The 13,981-nt window shown below is 32.7% G+C and overlaps 1 protein-coding gene across 1 annotated transcript in view; it reads right to left on the bottom strand.

Annotated features, from left to right (window-relative positions):
* The window catches only part of TMEM68 (transmembrane protein 68), a 37,099-nt gene that overhangs the window by 2,665 nt on the left and 20,453 nt on the right, over positions 1-13,981 (bottom strand). The window contains exons 5-7 of the mRNA XM_012661457.1: positions 12,119-12,385; positions 6,922-6,982; positions 4,335-4,474 (exon numbers count right to left, since the gene is read on the bottom strand). Coding sequence (XP_012516911.1) covers positions 4,335-4,474; positions 6,922-6,982; positions 12,119-12,385 — 468 coding nt within the window. The remainder of the gene's footprint in view (positions 1-4,334; positions 4,475-6,921; positions 6,983-12,118; positions 12,386-13,981) is intronic.

The following is a 13,981-nucleotide window of genomic DNA, read 5'->3' as shown; positions in this document are numbered from 1 at the left end:
TTTCCAACTTCTCTCTGCCTTAACAACACATGCACACATACGTAAATCTGTATTTATATGTGGGAGTGGGTGTGTGTATATGAATGGAGAGAGAGAGAGGTAGAGACAGATACGGACATGGAAAACATGGAAACGAACAACAGAGATTAAGACTGAGAGAACTTTAAGGAAATATCCCAAGTGTCCCCTTCAGCATTGTTACAATACATTTTAATTTAGATTTAAACAGTGTTTACAAAATGGCTCTGTTCTACAGTTGAATGCCGTTTTTTAAATGAGGTTTCTACCTATTAATTCGAATGCTAATAATTTCAAATTTGTGATAATCCAGGGATCATTATACTATAGTTTATGCTTATGTTATTTATTAATAATGAAGAAGATTGGAAAATTATGACAATACATTCACAAAAAGAGAATCTCAAGTATTCTCTATTTCAAGTATATTTTAGTTTAATAATGTTAATTTACAGAAAAATTATCATTTATCCCAAGTGACTCTGCTGCCTTGTAGGCAGAGCAAGAATTAGAACCCATATTACTAAAATTCCAGGCCAGAATTTTTTTACCCCTCTCCATTACCTTTTATTTTGACCATAAAAATAGACAGTATTCTTAAAAAAACAAAAACGAACAACCACAACAAAACAAACAACAACAAAAAAGCGTTCCTAACGAGGTCTGACCCACTTAACTCCTAATATTAATAAGTAGGCAGGAAAAAATTTTAAAAGAACAAAACAGAATTCAATTATATCCTAAAGGAGAATGCATTTGTTAGGGAGCAGCAAAGGACTATGTTACAACAACAACGAAGTGTGCGGGGGCAGAAGCAACAGCAAAGGGCGAGGTCCCAGCCTCAGTGCAGGGTTCTTAGGGATCTTAGGAAGATGTCGCTTCAGGATGAAAGAAGAGTAGTGCTGTGTGGTGAACATGTCCTGGCTCTAAAAGCCAAGGATTTACTTTCAAGACATAGGACACGACTAAACTGTCATTATACTTAATGAACCAGTAGAATAACTGGAGGACAAAAAGACACATAATATATTGTTAATATTACCTTTGTGAAACTTCCTGCATACATATCAGTTGCTCCAATCTCATCTAATATAATATTATAGCTGCTTCAGTTGTATAATAATATCCTTTTCTAAGTGACTGAACTTGGTAAGTACTAGTATGGCGGGTGCATTACAGTCACTCATTCCTTCTCCCTACCAGGCCCCTCTTTTCTGGGCCATCGTGTGGGATGCAGGAGCCACTTCCAAACAGAAGCTTGAAGGGCAACCTCATGGTTCTACTCCTGACCTTTCCTTCTACCACTGAATGGCAGTGTCCCACACGGGGCTCTCCTTTCATCCTGAAAGCCAATGGGAGGAAGACATGGACAAAGCTGCAGCTGAGCCCCAGGGGAGATACAACACTAACAAGAAGTACATTTTACTGTGATAAGCCTCTGATATTCTGTGGCTGGTTGTTACCCCAGCACAACCTAGCAAAGCTGACTGAATCACCCCATTTTCTCATGTGTAAAACAGTGATAATAAGGTCCACATTATACAGCTGATGTGAAGATTAAATCAGACTGCATAAAAAGAAATAAAATTATCTTTGTTTGCAGATGACATGATCTCATTTGTAGAAAACCCTAAAGACTTAAAGATTCCACAAAAAAATAGAACTAATGAATTCAACAAAGTTGCAAGACACAATATCGCCACACATGAAAATGAGTTGTATTTCTATATGCTAACAATAAACAATAGGACAACAGAAATGGAAAATAAGAAAACAATCCCAATGAACAATAGGAATGGAAAATAAAAAAACAATAGCATCAAAAATAATAAAATAATTAGGAATAAACTTAATCAAGGAGGAGAAAGATTTGTACATTGAAACTATAAAATTCAATAAAAGAAATTACAAAAACTACAAGTGGGAAAACGTACCATGTTCACAAACTGGAAAACTTAATATTATTAAAATGTCCATACTACCCAAAGCAATCCATAGATTCAATGTAATTCCTATAAAAATCTCAATGGCATTTTTTGTAATAATAGAAAAAAAAAATCCTGAAGTTCCTATGGAATCTCAAGTGTTCCCAAGTAGCCAAAACAATCTTAGAAAAGAAGAACATAGCTAGAGGACTCACATTTCCTGTTTTCAAAGGATATTACAAACCTAATTTTATTTTTTCCTTTTTATACATAGCTATACAGTAATCAAAACAGCGGTACTAGCATAAACACAGACAAATACACCAATGGAATTGGACAAAGACCGCAGAAATGAACCCTCACATATATGGTCAAATGATCTTCAACAAGGGTGCCAAGACCACACAATGGGAAAAGGACAGTCTCTTCAGCAACAGTGTTAGGTAAACTAGATATCCACATGCAAAACAATGTATATATAAGGTAAGGTGGATTCTTACTTTACACCACATACAAAAATTAACTCAAATGGGATCAAAGGCCTAAAAATAAAATCTAAAACTATAAAACTCCTAGAAAAAAACATAGGGGAAAAGCTTCCATTACAATGAATTTCGTAATGATTTCTTGGATGTGACACCAAAAGCATAGGCAACCAAAGTGAAAACAGACAAATGGGACTGTATCAAACTCAAAAATGTCTACACATCAAAGAAAATAGTCAACAAAGTGAAAAGGGAACATACAGAATGGGAGAAAATATTTGCAAATCATATATCTGATGCAGGGTTGACATTGAGAATATATAAAGAAATTCTACAACTCAACAACAAAAAAACTCAACTAAAAATTGTGCAAGTGACTGAATAGACATTTCTCCAAAGAAGACATACAAGATGCCCAATATCACTAATCATTAGAGAAATGCAATCAAAACCACAATGAAATACCACTTTACATCCATTAAAATGGCCACCATAAAACAAACAAACATCAGAGAATAACAAGCATTGATAAGGATATAGAGAAATCAGAATCCCTGTGCAACTATTGGTGGGAATGTTAAATAGTACTGCCAATGTGGAAAACAGTTTAGAAGTTTCTTAAAAAAATTAAAAATGGAATTACTATATTATCTAGCAATCTCTCTTCTGAATATATGTCCAGAAGAATTCAAAGCAAGATCTTGATGAGATATTTGCACACCTACATTCACTGTAACGCTATTCACAACAGCCAAGAGATAGAAACAATCTAAGTGTCCATCGACAAATGAATCGATATAGAAAATGTGGCAAATGTATAAAATGGAATATTATTCAGCCTTGGAAAAGAAGGAAGAGACAACATAGATGAACCTTGAGGACATGCTAACTGAAATAAGCCAATCGCAAAAAGACAAATACACTGATATGAGGTATTTAAAGCAGCAAACTTTTAGGAAAGTAGAATGGTGTGATTGCCAGGGGCTACGGAAGGGGGAAAGGGAAGCTGGTGTTCAATGGGTATAAACAGTCAGTTTTGCAAGATGAAAAAATTCTAAAGGTATGTTGTTCAACAATGTGAACGTACTTAACCATACCGAACTATATGCTTGAAAATGGCGAAGATGGTAGATGTGTGTGTTTTTTTAACCACAATTTAAAAATTTGTAAATAAATCAGACTGTATATGTATACACGAAAGGCTGGTATAAAAGTTATAATCAAAATATATTCGTCCCGTTTTCTAGGTGATTCAATAACATGACATTTATTGTTTTTGTAGTTTTACACTCTCTGAAAGTATAATTGCAAGCTGAATGGTCTTTTCTCATCCTCATCTTCCTTGATCCCGCTTTTTCAAAAACTTCACCCACTGACCTCTATCACACAAATTTACTCCTTTTCTTATCTCTCTGCCAGTTCCCTTTCAGTCAGCGTTGGTTGTTCTCCTTCCTTGGCCTACCCTTATATGTTACCTCTCCTGCAGTTTGTCCTCAGTCGTCTTCCTTCTCTCTCTCTGACCTGCTGGTAAAGCTTAAGGCTTCAGTAATTATCTCAGTACAAATGACGTCAATATCTTCATCAATTCTGACTTCTCTTCCAAACTCCAGTTACAATATTTCAAAAAACCTAAATACATTCCTAGCTATCCTGCAGGTAACTATAAATTCTATCCCTGGCCTCTACTCACTAAATGTCTGTAGCACCACCACCCTCGAATCCTGCCCGTAGAGACAGTAAGTCTCCAGAGATTGACAAATGTCCCCTGGGGAGTAAAATCACCACTGGGTGATAACCACTGACCTAGAACATGCTTGCAGAAAGAACAAATAAATAAATAAATTTTAAATATAATAATCAAAAATAAAAATCTGTCCTAAGACTAAAAAAGAAAAAACTGATTTACCTTTTCAGCTAATTCTTCTGCTGTTATCTTTGGATCATATGGAATGGGATCACCTAAATAGGTCCGTAACTTCACTGGAAAACCTCCATACATTGGAGCAAATGGATAGCGAAATTTTTCATAAAGCCACCTAAATAACCCTGTTTCAAAGTAAACAAAATCATTTTAATTGGTTAATTAGTCTGACCATGCAGTTGTAAACTTTCAAATTAATTATGTAAGACTTATAGGAAGGTGGCAAAAAAGTATCACTTCCTCACAATTAATATAATTTTTTTTAAAAGAGGAGCTTTTCATCAATTGTAACAAAGTACCACATCAATACAGGATGTTAATAAGAGGGGAAATTGGAGGTGGTAAGGAAAGATATGAGAATTCTTTGTACTTTCTGCTTAATTTTTCTATAAACCTAAATATACCAAAAAGTCAATTTTTTTAAGAAGATGAGCTTTTAAAAATATGAGAATTTAAAAAGGCAAACCAATTATTATTATTGCAAAACAAAAGGTAAAGACTGCTACCAGAAGCTAGAAGCTAAAAAGTCTAGAGACTCACAATAGGTGACTTACATGAATAAAAGATCAAAAATATTATAGAAATAAAATAAATTAAACATGAGACTATTGATATAAAATAAAGACTAAAAATATTATTTTAAGTTAGGAAAAACCAAACTAATATATGAAAGCAAAGAATTACTAATCCTATTGACCAAATCTAAAATTTAGCAGGATTAAATAAAAAAGTGGTAATAACGTAAAATCAACTGATAGACTAAGTTTTAAAAAAAAATCAAAAACATTAACAAAGGAATTCAAAAAAGACAAGCCACATGGAATACATTATCATGGATTATACTGAAAGCCGAAAACAATGTTTACATATGGAAATACAAATGCACCATAAGACCCAAATCACACACACAAAATCACTAGATATGAATTTTTGAAATATTTAATTTTAAAGTCAAGAAAAGTCAAAAAGCAGTCACAATAAATTTTAAAAACAATTTCCAATTAAGTAAACAAAATTTCTGGAATAATTTGATTTGTCGCTAAATTCTAAAGAAATGAGCTGAGAGAAAATTAAAAGAAATAATTCCATATCAAAAGTAAAACATCGCTGGGAGGCCGAGGCGGGAGGATTGTTTGAGCTCAGGAGTTCGAGACCAGCCTGAGCAAGAGCAAGACCCCGTCTCTACTAAAAATTAGAAAGAAATTAATAGGACAACTAAAAAAATATATATATAGAAAAAATTAGCCAGGCATGGTGGCGCATGCCTGTAGTCCCAGCTATTCGGGAGGCTGAGGCAGTAGGATCACTTGAGCCCAGGAGTTTGAGGTTGCTGTGAGCTAGGATGACGCCACGGCACTCTAGCCCGGGCAACACAGTGAGATTCTGTCCCAAAAAAAAAAAAAAAAAGTAAAACATCGCATCAATCTGCCTTTCTACTTCAAATTTTAAAAATGGGGGGAATAAATTAAGATTTAAAAACATAATGGAATATCAACAAAATAGCAATGTTATTCATAGAAGAAATAACAGCAGCTTAAAGCTCTTCAGAAGGGGACTTATATATGGATAGAAACACTAACAATAATAGTGCTAGGGATATAAAATATAATCAAATATATAACAACATATAAACCATAGGGTATAAACACAAACTTTGAAAATTTCAAAATAAGAAAGCAGACATTGCAAAGAAAAAGCAAAATCATTAATATTCCTATAACTGGATTAAAAGTTTATTTTTAATCAATACATTAAAAATACATAAAAAAAAATTTTCAATGTAAGTGGTTCAAAATATTAAAAAAAAAAAAATAAGGGTGACAGAAATAAATCAAAGCAAATGATACTTCCTTAGGTAGTTAATCTTAATTCGATATCATATTGTCATCCATTTTTAAAGCTGTAACTTCTGGGTTGAGTTAAAAAGATAGTTTGGAGAGTTTGTAAATTTGTTCTAAACCTCATCAACATGGTTTAACACAATATATTAGATAATTTGCTCCAAAATTTTAAAAAGCTCATTTAAAAAGCTTCAGTACGTAAGATACTTTCAACAAAAACATAACATCTGAGAACTACCATTACTTAGAACCAGTTATCACATTTAGACTTTTCGTTTTAAATTAATTTATTTATTTTAGAGACAAGGTCTTGCTCTTTTGCCCAGGCTGGAGTACAATAGCATGATCACAGAGCTCACTGTACCTTCAGAATCCTAGGCTCAAGTGATTCTCCCACCTCAGCCTTCTCAGTAGCTAGGACTATAGGCACACACCACCATGCTAGGCTAATTTTTTTTTAAAGTTTTGTAGAAACAGGGTTTCACTACGTTGCCCAGGCTGGTCTTGAACTCCTGGCTTCAAGCGATCCTCCCACTGTGGCCTCCCAAAGTGCTGGGATTACAGGCATGAGCCACTGCACCTGGTTTATTTACATTTTAAATAGAAAAATATCTAAATAATATATCCATTTTCTAAACTTAATAATTCAAAAGGATTCCTTATAGGGTTTTATAAACTCGAATATTTTAAATATTGCATTGTAATTAAAAATTGTACGAATCAGAACTTACTTGTTCCTCCAAGTGATCTAAATCCTTCTCGAATATTTTGTGTAAACATAGGAATAATGGGCTAAAGAAAAGGAAAATCTGAATTAAAAAGTAAATAATTAATCCATTAATCAATGTCTCCACTGAGTAATGCAAACTTTTTTTTTTAAGAAAACAGGCATACAAATTTATTAGCGTTGCATAGGGGAAAATCACGCAGTGATTACCCACTAATGCACACTTTTGAGGGCCTGTTTGAGGTTTTGAAAATAAGATATTTTAAAAATAAACACATGCTTGACTATTTATCAGGCTAAGTTCAACTTGATCATTTGTGAAAATATAAATTGGAAACACTACCCTCCAGTGGTAATGTGTAATATTTCATTTACCAATTTTCCTAACATTCCACATAAAACTGAGAAACCCAAATAGAGATTACAGTAATCGCTAACTTCATTAAGTAAAATGAATGTGGTAAATTAAATTGGTTTTAGTGGGCTACTGAATAGCATGCTCACTGAAGAATAGTTGCAAGGTAGAGAAAGAGTCTCTCTAAGGGGAAATTTATATAAATTTAAATGACAGGTTTTGGCAAGATGCTGTCATGGAATTAGTGAAATTTTTTGTGAGCCTATTAAATCTAAAATGTTCAGCATCAATGAAAAGTAAGTATTAAGACACATGGCAAAAAAAGTAAATAAAAAGAAAAAAAGAAGTCTTCATATTGTTCATTTACGGAATTTTTGTTCACGAGTTCATGATTTTTAGTTTTCCATGAATATCAATGATTATAATTTTTAATAATGAAGACTTTAACTAAAATCATAAAATAATAAAGTATTGAAATATCATGTAAGGAGGTCATGCCACTGTGAACAAATGAAGTAGATAAAAAATTGAATGAAACACTTTAAAATATACACATAATATACTGAATTAAATGATCTTTTAGAATAGATAAAAGTGGGGGGGAGTATCATATTACAATCGACCATCAGTATATGCCTATTACTTGCTTAATGAGCAGGGTTTGAGATATTTAAATAAGTTGATATTTATAGTTGTTCCTATTCAGCTTTGGAAAACAATAAGACATGGTGGGCTGACGGAAAGAGACTATAGGTATAGCTTTCTTCATAAAACTTACCACCTCACATGTAACTAATCAATCATTTATTTTATTGTCTTTCTTCTCTCACCAGAAGGAAGACACCTGATATATTGCAGGGACATTGTTTTGTTCACTGCTGTAGCCCTGGCACCTAGAACAATGCCTGCAATAGACCAGGTGCTAAAAGAAAGTATGATGGATAAATTAAAGAAGGAATGAATAAACAGAGCAGAGAGATAATGCTTCTAATGAATTATCCGTACCCTCTGAATACAAAGTTCAGAAACAGGCAGCAACAATCTCCAACCAGTTAGGAAAAAGAGGGAACACAGGTAAAGAAAAGCAGCCAGATGAAGAATTTAAAATTTGATGGAGTTAATTCACAAAGCTTACACATAAGAAGATAAAGTATGCTGAACTCTTCAGTAGAAAATTCAGATTAGGATCTAGGAAATCACCACTAATTTTGTAAACTAAAATGATGGCTGAAATCCTAATGTTTTAAGTAGTTATAAAATGTCCTTAGCATTGAGAACTTAAAATGTTCAAGAAAGAAATTTTCCAGCTCACATGTACACCATTTTGTATCTTCTGACCAGCACTGCTGGATTTATGTTTCCTGACTGGCATGATCCTAGAAGTCTGTATTGAAGTACACATTTTTTAAAGAGTATTTGGGTTAAACATCATTTCTTAAATAGCTAATGCTCTGGAGGCTGGACATTTCTAGAGCCTACTCAACAGGAGAAAGCTTACCCTGGCAGGATCAGTGTTTCAGGCTATACTCTGGGCATATGGTTTCTATACATTCAAGCTTGCATCCTTACAGGCACAAACATCACTTTATTACAACTTGACCTTGTAGTACAATTATTCATTCCCTTCCTTATGCACACTTTGTACACAAGGTAGTTGTATTAGTAACCTGGAATTAAACTGTTTACATAAATAAATGTGTCTCCATATGTATGTGTATGCATGCATGTATACAAGAGAGAGAAAGAGAGAATGTGTATGTTTAAAAACTCTTCTTGGGGAATCAGTTTAGCACGGTCTTGGAGTTTTAACTCTGCCACTAAAAATATAGGAACCACTGCACAAGTTACTTACCATGTTTCAGTCTCACTTTCTTCATGTATAAAATGAGGATAAATAATAATAATAATTTTCCCTATCTCAAACTTTTTTATGGATTAAGATAATTCACATAAACAACTTTACTGAAACATAAGATTATTTTCTTTTGCATCTGTTATTTATTTTCTAATTGGGCTAATTTTTCCCAACTTAGATATAAAGTTAGCTAAAAATTTCTTATCAAAGTTAAAATTCTCAGGAATTCACAAGAGTGATTTATACCGAAGTTTGTCACTTTCAAATAAACCTTAAATACTTTCTACCAATATTTTGTGAACATAAATTGACAATCTGACTTCTTCCCCTTTAATTTCTATAACTGTGTCACAATTTGGATATAGTTAATCCTGTAACAATAGTCAAATTTTTGCTCATAGCTTATGGCGATTTTGTGAGGCCTATGAAGGGATTTTCCAGATGGGACACTTGTGCCATTTGCAACTATACATGTACATTACTGAAAGATTTCCCTCACTTATCTCGGATGTCAGCAGACTCACTGTGAAATGTAGTCAGGGGTGGCAACAGCACCAGTTGCCTCGAGTCCTGAACTGTGCTCTGCTCTGCTGCTGCCTTGCTGTGTGACCAGATCCCTTCCATCCCTCCAGCTCTCTGTGCCTGAGTCTCATCTATAACATCGGAATAATTGCACATGTCACCTCCTCATGTACAGGAGTACCAAGATAAGGCTTTTAAAAGTGCTACAGATGTTGGGGTGGTACAATATTAATCAAACTTACACTGGTATTTTGTAAGTTTGTAGCATTAAAAATTTCTGTTTGTTTTAAGCTTATAAAAGGTTATTTCTTAAATTTTCTGAAGTTTTGTACAAAATTTTAAATTATCTAGATTTTAATTATCTAGAAACTCAAGGATCATAAAAAGAGTTTTTTTTCTCCATATCATGTCTTTCTTTTAAGCATTCCTCCAAACAATATGTTGCTCAAAACTGTAAATTTAAGGATGAGGAATTAGAATCCTATGATAAACTTGTGTGATTTCAAATCTATTTTTGTCATTTTTAATCCTAAACTTTTGAAGAAAAATTTCTTTCAAAATATAAACTTGAAAAGTGAACCTTCTTTGATTAGGTTTTTAGTTTTTATCATTGTTTTAACACATATTACATTGATTTTTGTTAATTTTTCCACAACTGCATATATCCTTTTGTATTCTATATCATTCAAATAGTCTTAAGTTTTTGTTTTCTACATCAGTGCTTAAGGTTAAGTAAAATGTACTATAAATTAAATATTACTAACACTATTAACATAAAATTAAAATCAAAAGGCTCCTTTCCACAAGTGTTTAATATTCTGTGTTTAAAAAAGTAAATTCAATTCAACAAATACTTAAATTCTACTGAATGCTGGTCACTGTATAAGGGATTTAAAATATACAAGGACAGCCTTGTCCTCAGAGAGCTTATAATCTACCACAGGACAGTACTATTTAAATTTTTCTGTTAATTATGAAATGGGCAAGTACATTAACTTGTACTAGGATCGTATTATTAGGTACCATAGCAATAACTTCTAAGAGTTACATAAACATATGTATAGAACAGAGGTCAATGTATTTCATGTTGTTGTAAACTTTGCAATTAAAAAGTAAAGAGAAAACATCCATTCTTCTTCAAATACCGCTCCTGGGTTAGAATGAGTCATCCATAATCTTTTCCTTTTAATTAGCAGTCTGTACTTGCAGGATGGGCAAACTAGGAGTGCAGACCGGTCTTTTCATTTGGCAGCAATGGGAACACAAAAACTTGAAATGTGAAAGTTACTGGCAGCAGTCTCTAACTAATTGGACTGGAAAAACAACAACACTCTATCAACATACTGTGATTTTTTTTCCTAATAATCTAAAATAAAAAGAAACAGAAAACAAAGGAGAAAAATTCCATAAGTAATAGATAAGTGTTTCACAGGATAAAGTACGATATGGAGACCAAAAAGCTGAGAAATACTTTTCAAAAGCAAAAGAAAAGAACAAAATGGCATTCACATCCTCCAGTCTACAAAGTAGATAATAATTATAATGAATCCCAGAGGAGCACTTAATTTTATTTACAAATTCATTTATAAAGTCTTTTAAAAAATATCTAAATTACACCAATATCTATTTCTTATCTTTATTCACATTATTAGATAGGTGATCACATTTATTGATGAATAACAATAGGGGTCATATATTGAGTCCTATTGTTATAAAAATTGGTCACAGATAACACAACTATTAATATAATAAAACCAACATCCACCACTGAAATATGCCAACTCAATCATAACAAAAAAATTAAAAACAGAATTGGACTGATTATACTTATAATGAAAAGTATACCTGAAAGAATACAAAATTATTTGTACAAAATTACAAATCTGGTGAAAAGAAGCTGAATTTTTTTTTTTCTCTTAAGAGACAGAGTCTTGCTCTGTCACCCAGGCTGGAGTGCAATGGAGTGCAATGGTGCAATCATAGCTCACTGTAATCTCAAACTCCTAGGCTCAAGCAGTGATCCTCCTGCCTCAGCCTCCCAAGTAGCTCGGACTTCAAGCATGTGCCACCATGCTTAGCTAATTTGAAAATATTTTTTTTGTAGAGACAGTATCTCATTATGTTGCCTAGGCTGGTCTGAAACACTTGGCCTCAAGCAATCCTCCCATCTCAGCCTCCCAAAGTGCTGGGATTACAGGCATGAGCCACCATGACTGGTCCGAAGCTGGATTTTGAAACGTAAAATAAAACTTTACTGGATATTTGCCAAATTTCCAGGTTGATTTTTTTTAGAGATAGATTCCCACGCACAAGAAATATTTCTCTATTGGTACCTTATAGTTATATATACTAATTTTTAAAGTATTGCAATGAAATCATCTAAGTTCTTATATACCCTGGCTCACTATTTAAGTATTTATTTTAAATTTAACTAAGCTTCACATTAATAATTAATTTTATACAACTCACCACCTTTGCATCAATTGCAACCTGAGCGAAGCCTTTACGGTTACCCCATATGATGTTGTAGGTTTCATCACTAATTAGTGCTTCTCGAACTCCGCCTGGTGAAATAGCTAACAAGTGACCGCTCTTCAGAATTTCAACACATTTTTCTCTTGGTCCATGTAGAACACAAAACACATCAAGTAATAAACTAAACCCTGTAAAAAACATGAGTATGAAGATGTATCTTAAGTACTTCTTGTTCAATTCTTGAAGAGCAAAAATCTTCACAATCTACATAATTTATTAATACTATCTATACTTAAATCAGTAAACTCTTATTTTTAAAAATCAACAAAAACTCTTAAGGTTAACATAAGATTAATATTGCTGGTTAAATAATAGCTACATCTTACTTATTACCTACTACTGATCACCTCCTTACTGATCACCTACTACTCTGGCTACTTAACATTAAAACTCACAATCTTGGAAAGCAGGGACTCTTCTCCCCATTTTACAGATGAAGAAACTTAAGTTCACAGAGTAAATGGCTTGCTCAAAGTCAAACACCTAGGAAGTAGCAGGGCAGAGATTCCAGTTCAGGTATGCCTAGTCCAAAGTTCCGTCAACTGCATCTCATGGCCAAATACTGTCTAAAGTATTTATTAGAGCAATCAGAAATGATATCCCATTAGCAATTACAAATCTAATCTTCCATTAACCTTACAAGAAAGAGAATTACTCAAGACAATGTGAATCTGATCATGCTTAGCCCTACCCAAACTGGCAAGACCATAATAAAATCTATTGAAATTGAAAGATGATCTTAATTCTATAATTAAATTTGTAAAAATTAATAATAGCAAACATCAAGAGATTTTAATACAGTAAGGTTGTATGACCCAAGAACAGCTAATTCTAAGTCTTAATATTATACAGCTTTTCAAATTACAATTATTTATGGATGAAAGAATCCTGTCAGTAATCAAATATTTTAATCAAACCTCCACTGGAACTTTAGAGGACTGATATTAGTAATACATTTCTCCTTGGGACTGGGAAATAGAGGAATCGATGCTAAAAACTAGGCAGATTAACCAAACTTCTCACTGGTTTAAAGATCTGATCCAAGATTATAAATATCATTAAGATTAAAATAATTTTCAGTCTACATTATATTAAAAGCTCACTGATTAAAACTAGATGCATTCTCATAATGAATGAATACGAGAAGTTTCATTAATTATAAGACAAAATATAAAATCTCTCTTGCACTAAGAATTATAATGATTTTATACCTTCAGAAAGCAATGAAAGACTTAAGGTAATCATGTCAAAATATTAAAAAGATTATAAAGGGGGAAATTTTTTGAAAAAGTCAAATGCTAAAAGTATTCACATTTTATTATTTATAAAAAGGAAAAAATAATGGAAGCAACCTAATGCTCCATATGAGAAAATTAGTTAAGTAAATATTTTAGTCATACATTAAACTGCTCCTTATAAAACATGTAAATTAATGTAAAATGTTAATGCTAGTATTAAATCTTAAAACAAATAACAAAATTGTTTGAATATGTGAAAATATGCAAATTAAAAAAGAAGTAAACAAATCAAAGTAACTATTTTAGGATGGTAAGATTATAATGATGTTCTTCTGTTCTCTCATTTCCAAATCTTCTATAAAGTGACCAGGTTACTTTTTAAAGGAAGACCTTATAGCCAATTTAGTTTAACCACAAAGGGCAAGTGGCTTTTTAGTAATACAAGGATACCCAAAACATTAACCATGTTTATGGAAGGCATCGAAGTAGATCGTTACTTAATTCACTGCCTGGTTTGTGTTCATCTGGTTGATGGCTTGGCTTTTGCTTTTTTTTTTTT

This window comes from Propithecus coquereli, unplaced genomic scaffold, assembly GCF_000956105.1.
Source record: "Propithecus coquereli isolate 6110/MARCELLA unplaced genomic scaffold, Pcoq_1.0 Scaffold71, whole genome shotgun sequence".
Lineage (NCBI taxonomy): Eukaryota > Metazoa > Chordata > Mammalia > Primates > Indriidae > Propithecus > Propithecus coquereli.
Note: the sequence above shows the minus strand (reverse complement) of the source record. Positions and strands in the feature narration are given on the sequence as shown.